The 24,332-nt window shown below is 55.4% G+C and overlaps 1 protein-coding gene across 3 annotated transcripts in view; it reads left to right on the forward strand.

Moving 5' to 3' along the window:
* Positions 1 to 3,727: 3,727 nt before the first annotated feature.
* Pdgfrb (platelet derived growth factor receptor beta) overlaps positions 3,728 to 24,332 on the forward strand; it is a 39,665-nt gene continuing 19,060 nt past the window's right edge. Inside the window, exons 1-6 of one of the 3 annotated variants that reach the window (XM_006985138.4) lie at positions 3,728 to 4,135; positions 19,352 to 19,397; positions 20,365 to 20,685; positions 22,837 to 23,103; positions 23,803 to 23,930; positions 24,011 to 24,185. In XM_006985138.4, the coding sequence (XP_006985200.2) occupies positions 19,358 to 19,397; positions 20,365 to 20,685; positions 22,837 to 23,103; positions 23,803 to 23,930; positions 24,011 to 24,185 (931 nt within the window). In that variant the 5' untranslated portion in view covers positions 3,728 to 4,135; positions 19,352 to 19,357. Of the gene's footprint in view, positions 4,136 to 12,591; positions 12,665 to 19,351; positions 19,398 to 20,364; positions 20,686 to 22,836; positions 23,104 to 23,802; positions 23,931 to 24,010; positions 24,186 to 24,332 lie in introns of those variants that run through there. The other 2 variants (XM_016003681.3, XM_076555326.1) reach the window with 2 other exon arrangements.

A 24,332-nucleotide genomic window follows, 5' to 3' on the forward strand; every position in this document is an offset into this window, starting at 1 on the left:
CCCTCCAGCTCTGATCATGGACCCCTCGGTGACAGCAGTCCCTAGGAATACCTGAGGGTCCATTATCCTTTGTAGCACTCTAACTGTTGGGGGTTGGAACTTCCAGATCCAAGCTGGAATGACTACCCACTACAGCTCACACCAAACCTGTGTGGGGACTTGTACTCGGGCCTCTCACAGCATGTGAGGCAGACACTTGTATCTCTATTTTAAAGTTCCAAGACTGGGGCGTTCTTCGAGTCCTACAGCTAAGAAGCCCCTGGGTTGGTTTGGAACTTCGGGCGTAGAGCTCAGGCCCTCACCCCTTAGTTTACCTCCGGACTGTAGGAGTGAGAAGCGAGGTGCCTCAAGGCCTCCAGCCCCCTCTGAGCTCTGTGCGTCACCCACTGTTAACAGCTTTCCCCTCACAATTTGACCATAGCCAAAGGAGCTCCTAGGATACGGGCGGGGAGTGAAGGTACATGTTTTGTTCTGTCCACAGTGGGGCTAGGGCCTCGCTTCGCCACCCCAGCATGACGGTGCTACCTGATCCCTGCAGGATGCCCAAGCAGCAGCGAGTGCAGAGGCACACAGTGATGGGGTGCTCTCAGAGGGAGAAGCCACCCTTCCCTCGGTGGCTCCCACAGGCACCGTGCTGCGCCCTGGAGGACAGCGACAATCTCAACAGTCCAAGGTGTCCGCCCTGGCCTAACCTGTGTTCTAGAGCTGGAAACTGAGGCTTGGGCAACTCAGGGACTCAGTCAGCGTTCTCCAGCCTGGAACAGAGAGGCCGGAATCTGAACCCGACTTTAGTCTCTGGGTGCCAAATCTACCTTTGGTTGTGACAGTTTAGCCTCATGATCGAGGCCTTCGTAAGGGCCCTGTGGCACTCTGTGTAGTTCCGTATCTCCTGTGCACGGCCTCCCACTCCCCCCACCCCACCCCCTGCACGCCGCCGCCGCCGCCCCCCCCCCATCCCACCCCCCGCCACCATCAGCGGGAAGAGAAACAGCTCCTGTGCCCACCAAGGGTTAATGGTGGTAGAGCTAAATGATTCCAGATGGGCCAGCGGACAGCGGGGCTGGCCGGAAACGACAGCCCCCAGCTTCCCCTGGGGAGCCGCCACCAACACCCCTCCCCTCTGTGCCGCGGCTTTGGCCCCCAACTGTCCCCTGCCCCAGGGCCTGCCAGCCTCCTTTCCCTAGTCAGTGTCCAGCCATGAGGGAGCCCTGCAGCTGACCATCCCAAAGTCCGTGTGCAACAGTGACCCCAGCTGAGAAACTGAGGCTCGGATAGGAGAGGGGCCCCTCCACTGACTGTGAAAGTCCAGGGCCAGGTGTCCCGACTTCCTTTGGGACTCTGGTGTGGACGCTCCTCCTTGCTTCCTTGAAGCTATTCTGAGCACTGCAATTGTTCTGAGGGTCCAGAGGACCACAACCAAGAGAAATTCTGGGGGTAGAGTCCCCCCTCTTCCCCTCATCTCTCTCTTTCCCTCTGTTTTGTGATTTGGGGCTCAAACCCAGGGAGCTGACAGTTTCTGATGGAGTCTTTGGCACAGGAAATCCTGTGTAGGCTTGACCCTGTGACCTTTGGCATCATCTGTGCTCCCCCATGACCCTGCGTAGACACCGAGCCCTGGGTCAGGCACTCCTCCTGGAGACTCATTACCCTACATGGTCTGGGCCAGTCAGAGTGCCCTCTTCCACACAGTCCCGCCCAGCACTCGGCCGAGCAATTGCTATTGAGACGAGACCAAGAAGTGATAGCAAGATAAATAATGGAATTTCCCTGATCTGAGACCTTGGTAGGACTGGAGGAGAGGGCGGGGAGGTGGGGTACAGAGACACAGAAGATGAGGTCAAAAGAGGTGCATGATCTCAGACACCCCCTCTGCAAACCCTGGAGACCAGCATCCCCAGGAGTGGGGGGCAGGTCGCTCCACTCAAGTCCCCAAGTCCTTTTGAAACAATACCCAGTGGATCTTGGAGGGCTAGGAGTCTGAGGCCAGGGATTTAGAGACGCGGGAATGTGGAAGAGAAGCCAGCCACCAGGGGGTCTGGGGAAGAGGAGCAGGGAGATGGCCCGGAACACCACAGGTGGTACCTTGCTCAGCAGCTAAGCTGGGAGGCAGGCGGGGCAGGGTACCTGGCTCTGAGTGTGGTTCCAGACCACCCACATCCATCCTAGCTGTTGCCAGATGAGCTCAAGCAGCTCATTAAACTTGTACCTCAGTTTCCCTGTTATAAAACAGGGCAAATCCCTTTCCTGTTTCCCCAGGGGCTTTAAGATGCTAAAGAGGGGGTAGGCATGAACATGTGAGGCAATGTGCTGGGTGACCTTGGACAAGTCCTGTTCCCTCTCTGGGTGCCAGTTTACCTCTGGGCCTTTGTTCCTTCTGGAGAAAACAAGACTGATGCTATCCTTCTTGGGAGAGTTTCAGGAGCCTCAGGCCCTGAGACCTGACACCAGAGCCTAACCCACCCGGCTCTGCCGCTGCTGCTGCCTGGGGACTCCAGTCAGCAATGTGACGGTGAAGCAAGAGACGTGTTTATATCTCCAGGGTGGTCAGACTGGGAAGAGATGGCCACTGTCCTCCTAAGCCCTGTCTGTGGTCCTAACAAGAGCTAGAGGGGAATAGTCTAGGACAGGGACCAAGGGGAGGGGGTGCCTAAGCCAGGCTGTCTCCCACCATCCTGTGGTCTGGCTCATCATGTCGCGGGGTTGGTCCGGTGAGGTCCCCGGGGCTCCTAGGAAGTTGCTGTTGCTGCAGCTTGAGAGGGGAACTCAGCTCCCGTCGTGCTTGGATTCCTGGGGTGGTCTGCCTATAAGAGTTTCTGCTTCTGGAATCTAAGAATATACTTTTTTTTTTTTTTTTTTTAAACAGCGTCTCCCCATGTGGCTAAGACCGGTCCTCTGGTGTGCCTGTCTGGGATCACAGGCTTGCTCCACCACTCTCAACTGCCTAGAGGCTCTTATCTTGCGTTGAGTCAGACATGCCTTTGATGACGGACTCATCTGTATGCAGAGATGAACGGGAATCAGACCCGAAGTTTAAGGTAGCAAAGGACGCAGCTCCAGGCCCAGGTGAAGAGTCAGGACTCAGCCGTGGCAGTCTTTAAGACCCTGATCTCCCCGAGCCTCCCCGTTGGGTCTTCTTCCTCTAGTGTGTTGCCAGCCACTCCGCCAGTGGGTACCCGCTTGTCTGGGAATGTTTCTCCAACTCAGATGGTCTCTTGCTACAGAGTCCCGGCACCCAGTATGGTTCCTCACATGGGGCAGAGGTTCAGTGGGCTTGTTAACTGAGTGAACGCTGAGTTCACCACACAGATCCTTTACAGATGGGGAAACTGAGGCACAGAGAAACCACACACACACACACACACACACACACTCCAGGTGCCATGGTGAAGGGAGGCTCCATTTGACAGGCATCAGCAAGCGGAGCAGGCCACTCTAATAAAGTGACTCAGTGGCTGGCGTGGGCAGCGGAATTTCTAAACATCCCCTCACATCCTGAGCGAGCCGGTGAAGGGAGGGTGCAGAGGGAAAGGAGGAAGAAAAACAAGAAACTTGGGGGAAAAGAAAGAGAGAGGGAAAAAAAAAAAAACCCTGAAATTGAAAACAGACACACGCGTCCACCCTCCCTGCTCCACCTCTCCCCCCACCTCCTTCCCCTAGCTTGGCCAATCAGAATCGGCCCTGCAGCCTTTCCCCCAAAGTGTGTGGCGGTGGTAGTGGGGGCACGGAAAGCCCACAGTGGTGTGAGCGCTGGGGCTGACTGTGGTCACAGTCCCCGCTGCGCCCTATCTGGGACTTAGGCTTGCTCTGGGAGTAACTTTGAGGGAGAGGAGAACAGAGAGGAGGCCAGAGCCAGAGCGGCCCAGACCAGTCGTCAGCGTCCTGCCTGCCAGCGAGACCCAGGGCGGCCCCTCCAGGCTGCTCCGCTCCTCCCAAAGGATGCTTTGGGAGTGAGGAGGGGCTGGCCTGCTCCTCGCCCCTGAGCACTCTCTCCATTCCCCTGTCTCTCCCAAGGCTTGCCGCAATCAGGCTAGCCCTTCTACTGCTGTCCATTTGGGGTCCAGCACAGTAACAGAGGACAGTGAGGAGGACTTCCTGGAGGGGGTGATAGCCCACACCAGAAGCCATCTGTAGCCTGGTAAGTTCAGGGAGGAGGAAACCCATCCCATGTCTTGTCGTTGCCCCCTTCCACCCCGCCAGCCTGTGCTTCTTTGTGCAGAAAAAAAAATAGAAGAAAAAATTGTAACAAAATCAGCTAGGAGGAGGGCAAGGACTCCCCTTGATATCAGGGCTGTCCCTCCACCCCCACCCCCCCGCATGGTGAGCTGCTGCCCCCCCCCAATCCTGCTGCCTACCTGACCTCTTCAGACACCCCCAGAGCTTTCTGGATGCCAATGGAGCAGGACCTCCAAGGCACAGCAAGAGACTGTGGGGGATGGGGAGAGGTAGCAGGGTCAGGGGAGGGGAATCCAGAGGTGGCTAATAGCTTTCGCAGAAGTGGGGACCTCGGGGATCCTAGCCCCTGTCCCTTGGACCAAGTCTTGTGCCTAAGACTAAGTCTGGCTCCAGGCCAGCCAACTGCCAGGCAGACTTCGGAGATTTTAAATAGATTTGCAAATTTTCCAGATTCCTAAGATGTCCTTCCAAACCCCTAGCCACTGGGGAAATTCTGGGTCTCAAAGTTTCGGATGGAGGCAAGTTTATAAACCGGACCAGTGGTCCTGTGGCTGGGCTGGGGTCTAGTTCCGGGCTCTCAGGTTGGGGGGCCCCTCTGTGAAGGGCGGTCGTGGCTGGGCCGTTCCCTTCTGCCACAGCCTGTTTTCCTGTTTGTTCTCGCCCTCAGGACTCTGCTCCCCTCTAGCCTAAAATCTGAACTGATGTTCATCACACTTCCCTCCTGCCCAGATCTCTCGGTAGCTTCCTAGTCTCTGTAGCAAGCCCCAGCCTCCTCACAGCAGAAGGAATGTCCCTGCACTCTGAATGACCCCTGGGATGCAGGAATGGTTTCCTCCTCTACCTTGATGGGCCGGCCACCTATCTGTAGCCACAGCCCAGCAGCAAGGCTGAAGCGAGACTCCAAACCCCCTCCACCCCACTGTCCCAGACAGACTTGGGCCCTTGGTTCCAGCCTGGTTTCTTGATTCCAGATGGTTAGATTCCAGGATTTGTGAGGAATTCGCACCACCCTGCCTGTGGGCATTTGGCCCCCCCCCATCCCGCTTGCTTGGAATGCTCTTCCTCATCATTTCTCTCTCCTGGTCCCTCCAACCACACCTCTTCCAGGCAGCCCTCCGGGTTCCTCCAGTCTTCGGGTGCTTGCCATGCCTTTTCTACTAACACCCTGACACACGGGCTCTCCGCTGCTATCATTTGCACACCACAGCCTGTGGTCCTGTGGCCTCAGTGCCGGGCCCTGGGTTTGGCAGTGAGAATGTGGTGGCTCGGATTCACCAACGGGTATTTCTGAAGTGATCGGTCCTCCCCTGTCTCCAGGTAGGAGGCCCCGGAGCCCCAGCACAGGGGGCACAGAGTCAAAGTGGCACTGTCACACGTGAGCCTGGTACATGCCCACTTTGTGTTCCTTACAGCAAGGCCTCAGAGTCAGTTTTGTGATCCCTGCTTGCAGAGCAAGGCTAAGCGACTCCAGGCTCACCCACCAGAGCTAGCGTTTAGGCTGAAACGGAAGCAAACCCAGAGGCTGCACCCCATACGTCCTGGCCGTGCATCGTCAGGGTCTCCTCACCCACTCCTCGCACAGCGCTTCCTCCCGGCTTCCATCATTCCCCAGCAGAACGTGTAGCCTCAGGCCTCGATGCTTCAAGATCCCCCATCTCTGGTCCTGCGTGAGGAGGGAGGCTGTGGGGCAAACACTTCAGATAACTGCATGGCAGGGCAATGTTATCAGCCGTCCTCTTTCCTCTGTGTGTGTGTGTGTGCGGGGGGAGCTGGACTTGTAATTGCTAGCAGATGGAGGGAGGCAGTGAAAAGCCCAGGGGATCCAAAGTCAGAAGCCTATTCTTGCATAAGCACCCTGTGGTTAGCCTGGCATCCCTGGGCTGCTCCGTACCTAGAGGTTGTGAGCCCTCAGATCAACACCGGGTGTTAACTTTGTTGTTGCTGTTGTTTTTGGTTTTATGGTTTTTTGAGACAGGGTTTCTCTGTGGAGCTTTGGTGCCTGTCCTAGATCTCGCTCTGTAGACCAGGCTGGCCTCGAACTCACAGAGATCCACCTGCCTCTGCCTCCCGAGTGCTGGGATTAAAGGCGTGCGCCACCACTGCCCGGCCATATTAACTTTGTTTTGAGGCAGGGTCTCTCTCTGTGTAGTCCTGACCCTGACTGTCCTGGAACTCACTCTGTAGACCAGGCTGGCCTTGAACTCAGAGAGCCTCTGCCTCCCCAAGCGCTGGGATCAAAGGTGTGTGTTACCATGCCCAGTCAGGTGTTGACTTTTGATTCTGCTATTGGCTGAATGTGTGGCCCCAGCGAGCACTTCATCTCTCCGGGCCTAGTCTTCTCTGTGAACAGTGTGACAGTACTTTGTGTGCTTACCAAGACACAAGGTGTGAGCCTGGTTACTATAACCTGTGGGGTGGACCTGTGTGAGCATGGCTGAGAACAAGCAGCCCATGCTCCCTCCACTTCCGGGGCATGAGCATCCGGATAGGAAAATGATCTGCAGCCCTAAAGACCTTTGGCCATGGAAGGAACCTAGACATTTTGTACCTCTTTTTCCAGGCCCAGTACAGAGGCTGGCTCGGGGACTAGATCCCCTCAGGGTCTAAGAGAGAGTCTGGCTTTTGTTCTGGACAGGCTTCAAGGTGTGGAGGAGAGGAGGGGAGGGGAGGAGAGGGGAGACCAAACACTCCAGAAAGGCCCTTCTATTTCTTCCAGATGGTTCTAGATCCTGAGCAGTAGATCCTTGGAATGAGACTTTTTCCATAGTCGTCTCACTCTGGAAGCAAGGAGATAGGAGAATGGAGTGGTCCCTCCGTGGCACCTGAGCTAGTGTGGGCGGAAGCAACTCCTGAACAGTTGTGTATGTGTTTTAACTACATTTCTGCCTTGGAGGAACCCCGAAGTTCTCTCTTTGGTCCTCAGTGCTTGGCATTCAGAAAACTCGTACATATTCGCTAGGTTAACTAAATCCTGCAGTCCTGAGGAGTAGATGCAACTTCTTCCCATTTTACAGATGGGGAAGTGCCGGAAGAGGCTAAATCAGGGGCCCAGAGTCCCACAGAGAGGAAGTGGAGGATCTGGGATTGGCATTTGGGTTTTTCTGCTTTCTGAACCTTGTGAGGTGAGGCTGGGTGGGGCCTGGGATCCAGTATAAATGCCAGGGACTTGCCTCATCTGTCCTCAACATTCCAGAGGGGGGCCTCAAGTCCCAGAACGCCATGTGACTACGGGCCTCAGTCCTCCCTCAGCTGAACAAAGAGGTTGACCCCGACGATCACTAAGCTCCCGGCCACCACAGAACAATCCCAGGATTCCAAGCCCTGCCAGAGCAGATTGGCAGGCACACAGGCCCTGCTGTGTGCTCAGGGATCATGCATATTTAACTTTACAATGAAAGGGTTTTTTCTTACCCTTTCTCTCCACATTGCAGAAAGAGGTCTGGATCAATGGCTGCTAATGGAAAGCCTCAACCTGTAATAAGGAGGAGAACTTTCTAGCCAGGAGAGGGCCCTTTAATGTGCTCAGTTTCCCGTCCCAGGGCGTGTTCCTGCAGAGTCTACAGGCCTGTTTTCCTGAGAGCCAGGAAAGTCGGGTGTGAGAGTTGTACAAGAGAGACCCTGTATGTCCTTTCTGGGGCTGAGCTTTGGTTTGTAGAGAAAGTAGGCTTGGACCCCAAACACAGAGGGACGTTAGCGGAAGTGGAGGGAATGGACCCACCTCCATGGGAGCAGAGGTAGAATTCACGCTCTTGCTACCCTATGCACAGCACACCTGGTACCCTCCCCTACACCAAGTCTTAGGGTCCAGAGACTCAGAAAATAGCTTCCTGGACCCCCAGACCTGGCCCCCAAGCTCCTCTACTTGTAAGTACTTTCTTGGGGGCTCAGATAATGCTCAGCCTGATGCAGGTGGGCGAAAATCAAAGTACGTCTGTGTACAGCTTTAATCACATTAATACCCTCCCACCCGCCTCAGAGTACGCCCGTTTGATGTCTCCATGCTTGATGCTTTCATCTGCGGGAGGTTCCAGCTTCTCCATCCTGTGATGGACAGCACTGTCCCCGGAGAGGGTCAGCGGCTCGAGCATTGCCTGAATGTCAGAGATGAAAAGGATTTCGGGGCTCATTTGGTTTGATTTCCTTATGGTGTGGGGGTGGACCCAAGGTCAGAAAGAAAAAAAAAAAGGAAAGGATGTATCTCAGGCTATGCAGATCACAGGTGATGGGGCATGCACGTATCCATATCACCATCCAAAAGACAGAGGGGTCCCAGCTCCACCTGCTGTCTATGGACCAGCCTCCTTGTCTCTCGGGGGTAAGGCAGATCTTTGCAAAAGAGGAACAAAACCCACCCCAACCCCAAACCTCCCTTCTCTCCAGGGTCTCAACTATCCCAGGTTGGCCTTGAACTGGCTTTGTAGCCAAGGGTGACCTTGAACTTCTGATCCTCCTGCCTCCGCACTCTGAGTGCTGGGATTTTAAACATGTCCCACCATGCCTAGTTGTATGCAGTGCTGGGGACCAAGATTTCTTGCAGAGCAAGTCCTCTGCTAACTCAGACACAGCCCACAGAGCCTGCTTGACGGAGGACGGGAACCCCCTGGTTTTCTGGGTCATAAAGCTTCCAGTCCTATCACTTCTCCATTCTGACTGTAGTTTTCTCTTCTATGAAGAGGGGAAGAGGAAGGGCAAGGTCAGTGGCTCCAGAGGCCCACCCCAGCCCTGCTTTTAGCACTGCACGCCCCTTCCATGTAGCATGGCTGCAATCTCCTCCTCCTCTTCTAGACCATGTCTTATGTAGCCCAGGCTTGCCTTGAGCTTGATATGTAGCTGAAGTTAACGGTGGACGTCTGACCTTCCTGCCTCCACCTCCGGGATGGCGGAGTTCAGACGTGTGCCACCATGCCCAGTTTGTGTGGTGCTGGGCATCGAACCCAGAGTTTCTTACATGCTAGGCAGGCACTCGGCCAACTGACCTACATCCCCGGCCTTCCTAGGAGCCAGGCTTATTACAGCTGTGGGTCACATTTTGTTGGTGACTTAGTTACTTTCCTTTCCTGCAAAGTGGGTCCCCAAGAGCTGTAGTACCACCGGGCTCTTCTTCTCCTGCACATAAATGTCACAGAGACAGCAGGGCAGTCCAGACCACTCCAGAGGGACAAGAACCGGCCTTATAAACTTGTCACAGACACCCTGACTCCTCTCAGCCCATAACATTGGGCGTGAAGGTAAACATCCGGGCTTGACCCAGCGACCTGTATCGGCTATTCTAATCTTACCTGTATTTGTGCCTTTGTCAATACCGAGTCTGGGTCTGTCTACTGAATTATTAGTGCTGTGGTGAATAGGTAAATTAATGAATGTCAAGATGATGGATGGACGGATGGATGGATGGATGATGGATGATGGACAGATGGCCTCCCCTTTATTCTAGGACATAGAGGTGACTTCATGAGCACTCGCCCTCATGAGGACCCCTGTGCTGAGAAGGGCCCACACTTAGTGTGAGGCCCCCTCAAAGCAGCATTTTGAAACTCTAAATAATTTTTTTAAATTACCCCTCCTTCTCACTTTACACCTGGCCCACAAATTATATACCTGCTCCTGCTGGAGACTTCTGGCTGGGTTTGGCATGGCCTCAGTCTGGAAACTGGAATCTCTGACTCCGCTGTCCTTAGGACAACTGACAATCTCCCACGAAATACCTGCTCACCTCACTTTCCTACATGCCTCCCCCCCGCCCCCCCGTGCTTACCATTCTCAGTAGCTCACCATTCACCATCACGGTTAAACCCCTGGAAGTCGATGCATTGGTGTGCCCAGGGCAAAGCCTAAACCCTCACCCAGTGCCCCCAACCTTTCCCAAAGGCTTGCTCTCTTTCCCTGCTTGTCACCTATCACTTTGCTGACAAAAAAAAGTCTGGAGTGGTAGCTGTAGTCTAACAGAGCCATGGAGGCCCTCCCCCCTCCCGCACCCCCCCCCTCCCCGGGCCTTTCCATGTCCCAAATGTAGCTAATACCAGAGCGCTGCGGAGTAGCCTGCCCTGCCCGGACTGCATCTCCAGAGAGCCTCACAGAATCTTAGCAGCTACCGTTTACTGACCAGGGGATGATGCCACAGGCTCTTTGTCGTCGTCATCTTGAACTATCGTAGCAGCAGCAGAAGCTCGCGCCTCTCTTCAGGAAACACACTCAGACAAGCTCAACCCCAAGTGGCCACACAGCTGCCGGATGGGAGGACTGGGATCTGGGTGTGGATTAAATGGCTCGGAGATGGCAAAGCTCTCCCCCAGCCTGCCTGAGCTCCCAGGCCCTTGCCCTGTCCTGGGTGGCATCAGGGATGGCTCCCTGGCTTTAGGACACCGTAAGTCTGTCTGTGCTGCTCCCGCGGCCACCTGTCCTGTCGCCTCCGCCAAGAGGGGAAGAGTCACCCTTGTCTGCCCCACCCAGTCCTCAGCCTAGAGAGCACTGTCACTAGGGGACAGCTGAGGATGAGGCCTGAGAGGTGGAAGAACTCACTCCACATAGCCGTTTTATCCGTCAGTGGGGCACCTACTGAAGACTCAGATCTGTGGTCGGGAATTTGGAGAGATACCACATAGTCGTGAGGCATGTTCCCTGAATTGTAGGAAGTCAAATTTGAGGGACAGAGAAGACTTAGCTGATAGCCGTGGACTGGGAGACATCCATCGAGTTTAGCTCATTCCTAGGCTGGCCGCTCGGTAGATGAAGGAATGCCTCACTGGGCCTCCGTGTAGCCCAGGGGAGAGGAGCTGCTGCCAATTTCATACCATTGTGAGCTCCCACTTACTTCCCAGGTAGCCCTATCCTGTGCCATCTTCCGTATCATCGCATCCTCTCCCTCACCAAGCCAGGGTACCAGGTGTCAGCTACCACACTCTAGGCTGGTTGAGTGAGTGCCTTCTCCTGTGGGTGGAGAGGCATGAGGAAGGTAGTCTCTGACTTCCTATGGGGGTACCGGGCCCTCCTCCAAGCATCTCCTCGTGTGAACTTCATCCACAGCCCCAGTGACTCAGCGCACAGGCCCGATTTATACCCTGGAGAACGAGACACGAGACAGTCACAGAGGGAGAGCCGGAGGGTGAAGCCTGCAGGAAGGGATAGGGAAGAGATGCTGAGAAAGTACGGTGTGTGTGTGTGTGTGTGTGTGTGTGTGTGTAGAAAACGTGGACACTTCTCCTCTCAATTCACGGCCCAGGAGGGCTCTGAGGGGAATCTCAATGTTCTGTAATTGGCACGGATCAGTGGCGGGGGTTTCTCCCTAACCAGCGGCTCTTGCCTGGTCCGTGGACTCCGGGCTGGTGGGGGAAGGCCTCGTGTGGGTGAGTCAGTAGGAACGGGATTCGAGGCCAGCCTGCCCCCTGCCCGCTTGGCTCTGAGAACACTTTCTCCCCGAGGCCCCCCAGCCCACGGCTGGTCCCCGATGGTCGCGGCCAGGGAAACAGAAGGTTTGCTTGTTTGCGCCTGCCGCACCCCTCCCAACCCCGGCCGGGGACCCCTCTCAGGGGCTCCTTTAGCTGCCAGGGCCTGGTGCTCTCGGTTGTCATGGCACCAGCCCGAGATGAGGCTCTAGAGAGTGGGGGGCAGGGTGGGCAGCCTGGGGAGGTGAAGGCTGGAACTCCGCAGCTTCCCAGGCTCTGGTTGGTGCTCTGGGACCATGCTGGGGGTGCTGGGCCCGGAGAGGCAGGCCCGCAGGCCCTAGGCAGAGCTGGCAACACACTGAGCCCGACTACCTAGATGTTCTGTCTCCGAGGCAAGACCAAAAGTGGGTTTTTTTTCTCTGCAAGAATCTCTCTCCCTGATTTTTTTTGATGGAGTCTTGCTATATAGTCTTGGCCAGCCTAGAACTTGCAACGTCAAGGAGATGCTCCCGCCTTTGCCTCCCGAGTGCTGGGACTAAAGGCGTGTGCCAGCCACCATGCTGGGGGCTAGGGATCCCTTCTCCTGGATTCTGCTGTGAGGTCTCAAAAGGGCTCTGACTTCTGTCTCCACTTGGTCTTTCAAATTGCTGGGTGAACTTGAGGGTGGAGCTTTCCTGCCCGTTGCCCTCAGTGAGGACGGGGCAGGGCCCTGACCTTGGAGGATCCTCCTGTCGCTGAGAACTTCAGGCAGGACCAGTTTCCTGTGGACAGAGTTGCCCTTAGTTGGGAGATCAGCTGTCTTGCTCAGTGGTTAATACTGTCCTAGCTCCTCTGATTATTGGCCATGCGACCTTGGGGACAAGTCACCAAACCTCCATGAGACTCGGGGTTCTCTTCTGTGAAATGGGTATAATGAGCACATTCCTCCCCTCCCACAACTGTTGTGTGGGATGAAACAAAATTCCTGGATCACTTCATTGAGCAGGAGGCCTGGTTCCAAATGAGTCGGGGGTTTTTATTTGTTTTTGGATCGGAACAGTGAGTGAGAAGAAAGGTGTCGTCCAGCGGGTGTGAGAAAGCTGGTGGACAGAAGCAGGACCAACCAAGAGGTAGGGGACACAGGGAGACAGGCTGTGCTCAGCGTAACAAGACCGCTGTGGTAGTCTGGCCTCTGGGGATCCTGAGCTTCTCGGTATCAAGGGCCCCAGAGGAAGTGAGATTCCTATCACCGGCTGTGTGCTAGAAGGTGAGGAGTGGGGCGTGTGTGGTTCCGGCTGGCCCCGTGAATGTCGCACCTAGGACTGTCAACTTCGCTTTGGCCTAGCTCAAAAGACCGTGTGGAGAGGTCCGGAAATAGGAATGAGCAGGCGGCAGCAGACGCGTGTGTGGCTGGGACTGCCCAGGCTCCCACTGTCCTTTCTGTAGGCCTCTAGCTGTTAGTCCTGCAGGAAAGCAGAGCGGGTGAGTGAGTGAGTGAGTGAGTGAGTGAGTGAGTGAGTGAGTGAGCGAGTGGGTAGGAGTTGGGCCTATGTGCTGGTAGGGGCAGGGACAGTCTGCGAAGGATTTTGCACTGTAGCCACAGCTGGGCAAACAATGTGTGTCCTTTCTCTACCTCAGTTTGCTCATCTGTGACACAGGAACGCAGTAGGGCGTGTTGGTCCGGGCTGAGAACCTGGCAAGATCGTTCTCAGGAGCAGCCTGGCCCTGGTGGCTGCTGAGGCCTTAAACAGGTCCCTTGTGACTGTGGGCAGGGGGCAGGGGACAGGGCGGGGGGGGGGGGGGCAGAGGGGATGGCCTAAGGTAGAGCTGCTGCTGAAATGGAACTCTCCAAGGCCATCTAAGTCCCATTTCTTCTGGAAGAATTGATAAGGGAGGGCTGGAGTGAGACCGTGGAGACTGGGAGCCAGGGGGGTCCCAGAGCATCAGCAGAGCCAGGCTACATGGCCCGGAATGAAGCCGTGGGGGCCGAGCCTGAGGCCAGCAAGGCGCCTGAGGCAGGGGGCAGGAAGTGCTTGCTCTGCAGGCGGCTGGGCTGTGGGCAGAGGCACTGATTGGGCCTCCCATCCTCCTCTCTGACCTCCTTCCCAGGCTGGTTCCCTCCCGGGGGGGGGGGGGGGGGCCCAAGAGCCGTCAGGCACATGCTGAGCACTTTCCCACAGCCTGTTCCACCCCCCCAACCCCCAGCACACACACACTCTGGAGGTGGGGGGGGTGCTGTTGCGGGGGTGGGTGGGTGGGGGGACCAGTGCGTTCTTTATCTGCCTGGCTCCCTTCCAGACAGATGTTTCGTTTTATTTTGGACTTCCAGAAAATAGGCCATTTCTTTCCCATTTCTGTCCCGGGGAGGCCTCCTGGGGAGAGGAACACAGAGTGAGTGTGGGACCCCGGGGAGCTGAGTGGACAGTGACCTTCCTCCCTCAGCCATGAGGAGCAATTTGGTGGGGATGGTTCCCTACAGTCATGGCTCAGAGGCCGCCTTTACCTGAGGCTTACGGAGAGCCTTAGGCAGGTCAGGGGGATGATGGGTACTGCAGAGAGAGAGAGAACAGGTGAGAGAGAAAAGGAACCCGGGGAGTCACGAGGGGACGAGGACACAGAGACAGCCACAGACTGTCCCAATGGCTCGCTCGCCATCCTTAGTGGTTGGTCCTCTGAGGCCCCTGGGGAGAGTCACTGTAGTGACAGCCTGCTAAGACTTCTCCAATAAAACGAGCCATAGGATGGAGGCGATGGGCTCTATCCCTTCCCAGGTTTCTCTTCCCACTTGTCATGGTATCCTCACCCTCCAGACTGTTCTCTAGCTCCCGGGTTGGGGCTTCCTGACCGGTACGATAAGACCACACCCACATCAGCTGGCTCTAGGAAGGCCAGAAGTGCCAAACTCGGTCCAGACCAGGCTGTTGTCACTTGCTCACTGTCCAGCTGCTGGCCGAGGATTCTGTCCCTGGCTGCGGATTCCTCTTGCCCCCGCACACTCCCAGCCTCGAGCTGGCTGCCTCTTCTGCTGAGCTGAGTCACTGGCATCCCAGTCGGGTTGGGGAGGTTCCCTCCACCCCCACCCTGAACCCAGCATTCCAAGTCCACAGGGCAAGGGGTCCTGTGAGCCACAGCTCCAGCCTGGAAAGTTCTTCCACTCTCTTGTACTGAGGCTCGGAGAGAAAATAATAACTAGTTCGTTTCCTCCCATCCTGCTGTTTATCCGGGGCGGGGGGGGGGCGTGAAGGGCCCCTGATTTGTAAGACAGGACAAGGCCAGGAAACAAGCCTATGTCTCACTTTCGCCGGCAACTGAGCGGGTCACACACCTGTGGCTCTGTCACAGGTCTCCTCGTGTCTGGGACAGGTTCAGGAAAGCGACTGATGTGTGGCGAGGCAGAGCTATGCATAGCGAGGCTCCAGACGGTGAGCAGGTGCTGGGCGTGGTACCCCAGGCAGGTGAGCTCATAACCCACTAGAGTCCATCCTGCCGAAAGACCCAGTGGGACTTCTCAGTTCCCTGGCCCACGCCTGAGTTTGGCCACCTGTACAGTGAGACTCAGGAAAGGAATCAGATGGATGCTTCCTGGCTGCAGGGCATTTACATTCCCAGATGCCGACCCTGTGGCCCCAGGCCTGGGCCTCCTGCTTGGGTATCTTGTTTATTCAGAACTTGGTGGCACTGAAGCCGGTGAGGACACCAAGTGCCCCCTTTGAACCGCAGCTGGCTTTCTCAAGCCTCTGGTACCGTCCCATTTCCACGCCGCGCCCACCAAACCTCCCACATTTGAAAGCAGCTCAGTGGCAGGCCCTTCAGCCTGTGCGTGGTCTCATTCTTAGGACGCGGCTCTATCTTCCCGCCGTCTGCCCTCCTGCCCTCCATAGTTCATCTCCGAAACTTGCCCCTTGGATCCCTCCAGCACACAGTCACCAGGTCCCCTTGACGTCCAGCTACATTAATCTCAAAGCCATCTGTTTCCTCAGTCCCCACCCACTGCCCTCTGCCCAGCCTGCCGGGGGTGGCAGGCCGTGGAGAGGCATGCCGCCTCCTTTGGGTCTCTACTTTCCTCTTGTCTGATCTGCACGTCTTGGCGATTTACCAAAGCAGTCTCTCCACCTCAGTTTTCTTAGCTGTAAAATGGGGATAATCATTCTCGGCCCCAGAGCTGGGAGAGGATGAAATGAGACCATGCATGCCAAGCACGGCCCCACAGATGAGACTTTTAGCTCCTTGTGTTATGCTTGTGCAGAGATACATGTGTAGAGGGATGACTGTAGTCCTGTGTATACATGTTCCGTGTATGTGGGGGGGGGGGCACATGAGTACTGTTATACATGAGTGCATCTCTGATGGACACGTGGTAAAGCCCCCAGGCATCGGCCTGTCCTGTGTGCACGTGTACTGGGCACCGAGGGAGCTGTGTGCACATGTCTTGTGTGGGCATGCACATGGTTCGTGCCTGCCTGAGGGCTGGGCACACACCCGAAGAGCTACACATGTGTGTGCTGCAGAAGAGCGTGTGAGAGAGCGCGTAGGCAGCATCTGGACTGTGTGCATGTGTTCACCGCGTGGCAGGCCTCCCTCTGGCAGCCATGCAGCAACCCCCGCCCCCCCCCCCCCAGACTGCTTGTGTCGTGGGAGCCTCAGGACCCCGAGGGAGGAAAGCTGATGCTGGCGGATGTGGCCAAGATGGGCTGGATTTATTTAGATTAAGTTGGTGGGAAAGGAGTGGGGGATTGTATGTGCTTGTGAGCGGGAAGGCTGGGGTTCTGAGGATGACTCCCAAGCATGCCTGCTCCCTTGGGCTTGGGGCCTCACTCTGATTCCCTAAGGGGTGCCTCAGATCTGCTGTGAGAAGCTGAGCCACCCCCCCCTCACCCCCCCGCCGCCCGGACCTAGCCTGAACAGGAGCAGTGCTGAGGGCAAGGAGTGGGATTTGGGAATTTTCTCCACTGGAGGGGACTCACTGGGCATGGCAGTAGGGGGTGCCTGCCTCTTGATGTGGTGCCCAGGGTGACCTAGGGGACTCTTTTCTGGATCACAGCTCCCTCTCTCAAAGAAAGGAAGTTGTCAGAGGCATGCCATCAGGGCAAGTCAGTTAGCCTGAGGTTGCTCGGAACACAGCAGCTTCCAGAAGCACGGGATGTTCCGTAAAGGCACTGAATGGGAAACTGGGATTGTCCGGAGTCGTTGGACGTCATGCTGGTGGCCAGGTGCTAATGCTGGGTGCCTGAGCCCCAATCCGATGAGTCCTCGACCTGCAGCTTGCTGTCTATGTCACCCCAGAAATACCCCGGGGCATTTCATTTGGCTGGAAGTCACCTGAAAAACCATCTAACTCCTAGCTGTGTAGAGGCGGAAGCTGAGGCCATTTAGACAACGTGTCTGGAAGTACACGCTAGGTCAGTGGGATGAGACGGGTCATGGATTCCCAGGTACTATGGCCTCAAGCAGGTCATCTGCATTCCTGACCAACCATTACCCCCTCAGGCCACTCCATGGAGGGTAATGGTGGCCAGAACCTTCTCTTTGAGTAGTCAGAAAGGTAGAACTTTTGAACAGTGACCGATCTTTAAGATGACCATCATAGAGCCAGGCAGTGGTGGTACACACCTTTAATCCCAGCACTTGAGGAGCAGAGGCAGGTGGATCTCTGAGTTCAAGGCCAGCCTGGGCTACAGAGTGAGTTCCAGGTCAACCAGGGCTACACAGTGAAACCTCAAAAAAACAAAAAAACAAAAAAACAAAAAAAAAAAAAGATGACCATCATAACCTCTCTGTGAATGCATATGCAAATGAGTCCCAGAGCAGGCAGGAGATCCAGTCATTGTCACAGTGGGTTTGAGGATCTGGTGAGGGGTACTTTTTTCAAGACCCAAGCTGGCATTGACTTACATTCTCCCCCTGGAAGCTCATTCACCTCATCTGTCCTCCCCACAGCTGGAACACACTTTGTGTCTATGTGACCTGGTCCTGATTCTGGACTTCTCTGGGTCTCTCCTTCCCATTTGAGGAGGCTCCTGCCCAGCTTAGAGTCTTCCTTTTAGCTCCCCCAGCCTTATTTCCTGCAGGAGGGGGCCGGAGAAGAGAAGATGGAGAGATAGAAAGTCTCAGGGTCGGGGACTGCATGCCATGAGTTTCCAGCCCACATGGTCAGCACAGCCTACCAGAGCCAGGCCAGCCTCCTTGCAGTGACCTCCCATCTCCTGGCCAGCAGGCCAAATTCCTCCTTTAGAATAATAAACAGTGTGGCCAGCCAGGGAGGCTGGGAGAGGAGGGGAGGGCTAGGATGAACCCTCCCCCAGCCCGGGCTGCTAATGATTTTCTTTGGCCCACATCTCTGGCAGGAAGTGGGGAGCCAGAGGGGCACCCACCAAGGGGCAGATGGGTTTCTGTAGGGCCCGTTGGCTCCGCCTGGGTACCCAATGCTGTCTGTGCTGCCCAAGGAGGCCTGGTGTCCAGCTGGAGGGGCCGGCACTGGAGGGCTGTGAAGGGAAGGGCTGAGAAAGGGGCATCAGGAAGGTTTTGACCAGTAGTAATTCTGAGAGGGGAGACTCGGGGCCAGGGGGCCCTCAGGCAGGCAGGCTGTCTGAAGACAGGGTAAAGGAAGAAAAGCGGTCTGCAGAGTGACTTTGTATAGATTGAGTCTTAAAGCATTGAACAGAGCTGGGGTGGGCCTTGCCTGTGTCTCATGTGTGAGGATAGCCCTCACTGGTGGTACATTCATCAGCTGCTTGCTGGCTAAGGGTTCTGTTCACAGACGTGGCCCCGGCACAAGAGATGGCAATGGAGTTCATGAGACCTGACTCCTCAGGCCTGGGTAGAAACTACAGAGGTCAACATGGCGGAGTGGAGGCAAACTGGACCAGGATGGGCAGCCCCCACAATCTCAGGATGCGCCTTGGCAGCCTGTCCCATGATAGCCTCCTAGGTTTCTCCGTCTGTGACCCTGACCATACCTGGCTAACTGGTGACTGTTTGGAACCCGAGGAATGGCTGGGGAAGGGAAGGGCAAACCAAAGATTCACCCTTACATCGTGTCTGTCTGTGTCCCTGTCCCAGGAGCCTGTTTCTCAAATCCCCTCTCTGCCTTCCTCTGCTCCCACCTTTGAGCTCTCCGTTTCCCACTCAAACAGGCTCCGTTAGGAACCTTGGGTAAATGTCTTTGCTCCTCAGGGCCTCAGTTTCCCCATACAGACGATGTTGAAAGTTTGGCTTCCGTGGTCTCCAAGGACCTTCAAAGCCTGATTAATTAGGTGGGGCTGAGAACCTGGTTCCTCTCTCCTGGGCCCCCCTGGGCGGCTCTGGGCTGAGTAGGGGGGCCAGCCCACTCCCACATTCCTTCGTCCTGGCCCCCCTCCCCCTCCCCACTTCCCTTCCCACAGACGTCCCATTTCCTGTTGTGCTTGTGGAGGGACTTGTGGGAGCTCTCCGGGCTCTGGCTCACCCCCTCCTTCTCCTCCCCCCTCCCCGGCCTTTCATCACACTCTCCCAAATGTTTGTCCTGGCAGATAAGTGCCTGGCATTGGAACTGTCACCCAGAGGACAGGCTGTCAGAGCTGGCAGTCCCCTATCCAGCCCAATTTCCCCACCTCCAGGGTTGGGTTGACACAGAGGGAAACTGAGGCCCCTAGTCAAAGGGCTCAGCCACGTGAGAGTTGGAAACGGAAGGGAGAGGGCTCGGGGACCCGGATGTCTTCCCAGCCTTGAGACGTGATGTCGGATACCCGAGCAGAGCTGACTCTGCGGGAACCAGGTCTGGGGTGGGCCTGGCGCTGCCTTTGCCCACACTGGGCCCTGATCTCTGTTTGGTTTTGCAGGTCACCATGGGGCTCCCAGGTGTGATGCCAGCTCCAGTCCTCAAAGGTAAGTAGGCCGGGGGCAAAGATGAGCGTCCTAGCGATGCCCTAGGGAGCTGGCGGTAGTGATGCTTGGTAAGAACTAAGGCCTGAGAATCCAGAAGCTCCATAGCACGCTTGAGCCTCAGTTTCCCTGTATTTGAAGGTGGTCTGTGGAGGACTCCTTCAACTGCCCAGTTATTAGCTTTGGTTTTAGATCCACTCAGCAGATCCCTCCTTGTCCAGAACCACCAGCTCGAGTTCCTTACTTATCCCCCTGCACCCACAGCACCCCCCGAGACACCCCAGTCTCCCATCCCTCTTCAGTCCAATTGGATACCTGCCTCTAAGCTCTCCAAGGTCTGGGCAAAGCCCAGGCAACCGGTGAGGAGCCAGTGGCCTGCCCTACTGACTGTGGTTTGATGACCCTGCTGACTGGCTGCACCTGTCCTGATTTTCATCACCCGGGAACACAAGGATGTGGCCTTTAAAACCCTCTCTGTAAACACTGATATGTAGCAGTGACCATAGCTGTTTCTCCCAGCCTCCCCCAGGGGATGTCATGGGGGAGGGCACCAATCATCCGACATGCATATCTTAACCCCTCACCTCCCCACCCCCCCCACACTCCATCCTTTAGTCCTTCAAGCCCCAGGGGCCTCAGCATCTCACTGAGCAGCTACAGAGAAGAGGCCTAGGGAGTGACCTGGACGGCAATGCAGGAACTAGAGGCCCAGGGATTGCTTCCACAGGATTTCCTGCCCCTTCTCCTGCTTGCTGCCTACACATAGCATAGCTCAAGGGCTTAGATGCCAGAGTCAAAAGAGGCAGAGAGTGAGGACAGGAGCCCTTGAGGGCCTGGCGGTGGTCAATTAGCCTGTGTTGAACAGGGAGATGCGCTCTTTAAGGACTTGGGAGCAGACAGGCCTCCAGGACAGCTCTGGGGAAGGGCTCCTTTCTCTTAGCCCTGACATGTGACCCTTCCTGCCCCAAAGGCCAGTTGTTGCTGTCCCTGCTGTTGCTGCTGGGACCACAGATCTGCCAAGGTCTGGTCATCACGCCCCCTGGGCCAGAGTTCGTCCTCAACATGTCCAGCACCTTTGTTCTGACCTGCTCGGGTTCAGCTCCAGTGGTATGGGAGCAGATGTCCCAGGCGTCCTGGCAAGAAACGGCCATGAATCAGGACGGCACCTTCTCCAGTGTGCTGACATTGACCAATGTCACTGGGGGAGATACTGGAGAATACTTCTGTGCCTACAACAACTCCCTAGGGCCAGAGCTCGGTGAGCGGAAGCGCGTCTACATCTTTGTGCCAGGTAAGGGCACTAGCCTGTGGTACCCCACTCCCTCACCCTCATCTCCACAGCATGTGGTACAAAAAGAAGCCTGAAGGGTGCCTCGTGGACACGCAGAGATGCAGCCATGTGACACAGGCAAAGAGCAGCATCCAGCCTGGCTCAGTCCAGGAGCACGATCGTTCCACCCATTGTCTGTTCTTTCCTGGCTCTTGCCTCCTCAGAACTCTGCATTCTCAGCTGGTCCTAACCTGTTCCTTTCAGCCCCCATATCCCATTGCCCTGTTCTCTGAGCTCCAGGGGCAGCTACTGTTTAGTTTAAGACTTTACACACACACACACACACACACACACACACACACACACACACACACACACCCCGACTCCCAATCCAGTACTGTCAATATCAAACGAAGAGCCGGAAATGGCCTCTGCGAGCGTCTTCCATAGTCCTGCTCTGCTTCCATAACAGAAGACCCGAGACTATTGATAATGAACAGAATTGATCAGTACTCAGTTCTGGAGGCAGGGGTCGGCATCTAGCATGGGCCCCTCAGGCTCTAGGGCCAGCATCTGGCAAGAACTTTTTTACCCCCTCTTCTCTCTTCCTCCCCCGCCCCACCCCCCACCCTGGGGGAGGGTCTCCCATGTCGCCCCGGCTGACATGGAACTCCCTGTGTAATCCAGGCTGGCCTCAAACTCACAGAAATCCACCTGCCTCTGCCTCCTGAGTGCTGGGATTGAAGGTGTGCACCACCACACCCGGCATCTTCTCCTTTACTTTTGAGGCAACGTCTACTTGTTGTATGGTCAACGGTGACCTTGAACCTCTGATTCTCCTTCCTCCACCACCTGAGTGCTGGAGTTACAGGCGTGCACCGTCACACCCCCTTCATGCACGCTAGGCGAGCAATCTGCCAGCTGAGCTACATCTCTGGCCCCAGCAAAAGCCCTTCTTGCAACTTTATACCATGGAAAAGGCAGACGATGGGCAAGAGAGCACAGGAAAGCCAGAGGGGGCTGAACTGACGCTTTTGTAGTGGCATCCATCCATTACCCCCCTTTTATTTTTGGCCCTGGGGATTGAACCCAGGGTCTTGTGCATACTAGGCAAGGACTTTACCACTGAACTACATCCCCAGACCTCTCTATCATGATTGTTTTTTAATTAATTACTTATTTTTTATTTATGTGTATGTGAATGCTCTGTGTGTGTGTGTGTGTGTGTTTGTGTGTGTGTGTGTGTGTGTGTGTGTGTGTGTGTGTGTGTGTGTGCCAGCCACACGAAGGCCAGAAGAGGGTTTTGGATCCCCTGGAGCTGGAGTTACAGGCAGTTGTGAACTACCTGATGTAGGTACTAGGAAATAAGATCGAATTCTCCGGAGGAGCAGCAGGTGATCTTAACCCCTGAGCCATTTCTCCGGTTCCTACTATTATTATTTTTTTAACTTATTTGTTTTGAGACAGAGTCTCACTCTGTAGCTTCAGCAGGTCTCAAATCTTAGTTCTCTAACATCTTGCATCACAAGAGGCAGAGATTACAGGCCTTCACCACCCAGCCCGGCTGACAATTATCATTTAACTATCTCAATGCAGTTTGGAGGGAACACCAGAACTATAGCAGCATCCTTATTCTGTATTGAGAGGACGGAGGGCCAGAGAGGGAAAGAGATTGCTCAACACCAGACAGCAATTCTCCAGACAGCTAGAAACTCACGGTCCTGGCTGCGATTAAACACCATGATCAAAAGCAATTCGGAAAGGGAAAGGTTTGTTTCAACTTAGATAGAGCACGTAGTCCATCAGGAAGAGAAGTCAAGCCAGGAACCTGGAGGCAGGGACTGAAGCAGAGCCCACGGAGGAACGCTGCTTACTGGCTTGCTCCTCATGGCTTGCTCAGCCCACTTTCTTATACTACACAAAGACACCTCCTGCCCAGGAGGGGCACCACCCCCAGTGGGCTGGGCCTTCCCACATCAGTCATTAATCAAGAAAATGCCCCGCAGACAATCGGATGGAGGAATTCTCTCAGTTGAGGTTCCTTCTTCCCAGATGACTCTAGCTTATGTCAAGTTAGCAAAAGCAAAAAAACAAACAAGCAAAAACAAAAACAAAAACAAACAAAACAAACAACTAACCAGGACATTGATTCCTTGGCTCTCCTCCTGACAGATCCCACCATGGGCTTCCTCCCGATGGACTCTGAGGACCTATTCATTTTCGTTACGGACGTAACAGAGACGACAATTCCATGCCGAGTGACAGACCCCCAACTGGAGGTGACATTGCATGAGAAGAAAGTGGATATCCCCCTACACATACCCTATGACCACCAGCGTGGTTTCATCGGCACTTTCGAGGACAAGACTTACATCTGCAAGACCACCATTGGGGACAGGGAAATGGACTCGGATACCTTCTATGTCTACAGCCTCCAGGGTGAGCTCCCCTTTCCGGCCCCTTCTGGAAGAGCCGGCCTCTCCGTTTACTAAGTGCACAGCTCCGGTAGCTCTTTGGATTCTCCTGTAGTTTGGGGAGGGAGCTATACTTATTATTATTATTATTATACTTAAGGGAACTGAGGCTCAGAGAAGGGAGGGAGTTGGTCCACGGTCATAGTTCACGAAGGGTCGCTTGGTCGGTCGGGGCTTCATGCGGTGGGGTCACAGGCACAGGCTTGGAGCCAGCTGGGTTTGGATCCCAGCTTGGCCACTTCCCATTTGGACCACTTTGCGCAAGACACATGGTCCCCCGTGAGCCTGATTCCCTCTCCTCTCATAAGACGAGGGTGGCGATGACCGCCTTCCTCACAGATGATGGGGAAGGTATAATAAAAGAGGTTAAGGTGCCTAGCATGTAATAAATGCTTGGTAAATGTCTCTGCACTTAGATTCCCAGAGGACTGTGGCTTCTGGGTGGCTCTCCCAATGTCATGAAGAAAGAGGTTCTGTCTGTGGTGTTCAGTCCTCTAGCCCCAGTGTGTAGAATAGCGCTTGTATATGGTAGTGTTTAATTATTATTGATAGAACCAATGAATGAATCTGTCACCACAGCCAACCCCTCCCATTCCCCAAGCCTAGTGCTGGTGGCTGGTGATGACCTCCTTGGCCCTAACTCAGTCTCCTCCCCCGACTCCAGTGTCATCCATCAATGTCTCTGTGAACGCAGTACAGACCGTGGTCCGCCAGGGTGAGAGCATTACCATCAAGTGTATTGTGATGGGAAACGATGTGGTCAACTTCCAGTGGACATACCCCCGCATGAAGGTAATGCTGGGCGAGGCTTGAAAGGCAGGTCAGACATCTCGGCTCCCACTGGCTTCTGATTTGGGGACTTGCCCTTGCAGAGTGGGCGGCTGGTGGAGCCGGTGACAGACTACCTCTTTGGGGTGCCCTCCCGCATTGGCTCCATCCTGCACATCCCCGCTGCTGAGCTGAGTGACTCGGGGACCTACACTTGCAATGTGTCAGTGAGTGTGAATGACCATGGAGACGAAAAGGCCATCAACATCACTGTGATCGGTGGGTGCCTTGGACTCAGCCCTCGACCCGACCCTGAGCTGGACCAGACTCTGGGGCCGGTTTCAGTATTAGGCTCAAAGTGTAGCATCGGCCCCAGATTTAATTCTAAGCTCAACCTAGACTACCCACCTAGCCAGACTCCTAGTT

Source organism: Peromyscus maniculatus, chromosome 19 (genome assembly GCF_049852395.1).
Source record: "Peromyscus maniculatus bairdii isolate BWxNUB_F1_BW_parent chromosome 19, HU_Pman_BW_mat_3.1, whole genome shotgun sequence".
NCBI lineage: Eukaryota > Metazoa > Chordata > Mammalia > Rodentia > Cricetidae > Peromyscus > Peromyscus maniculatus.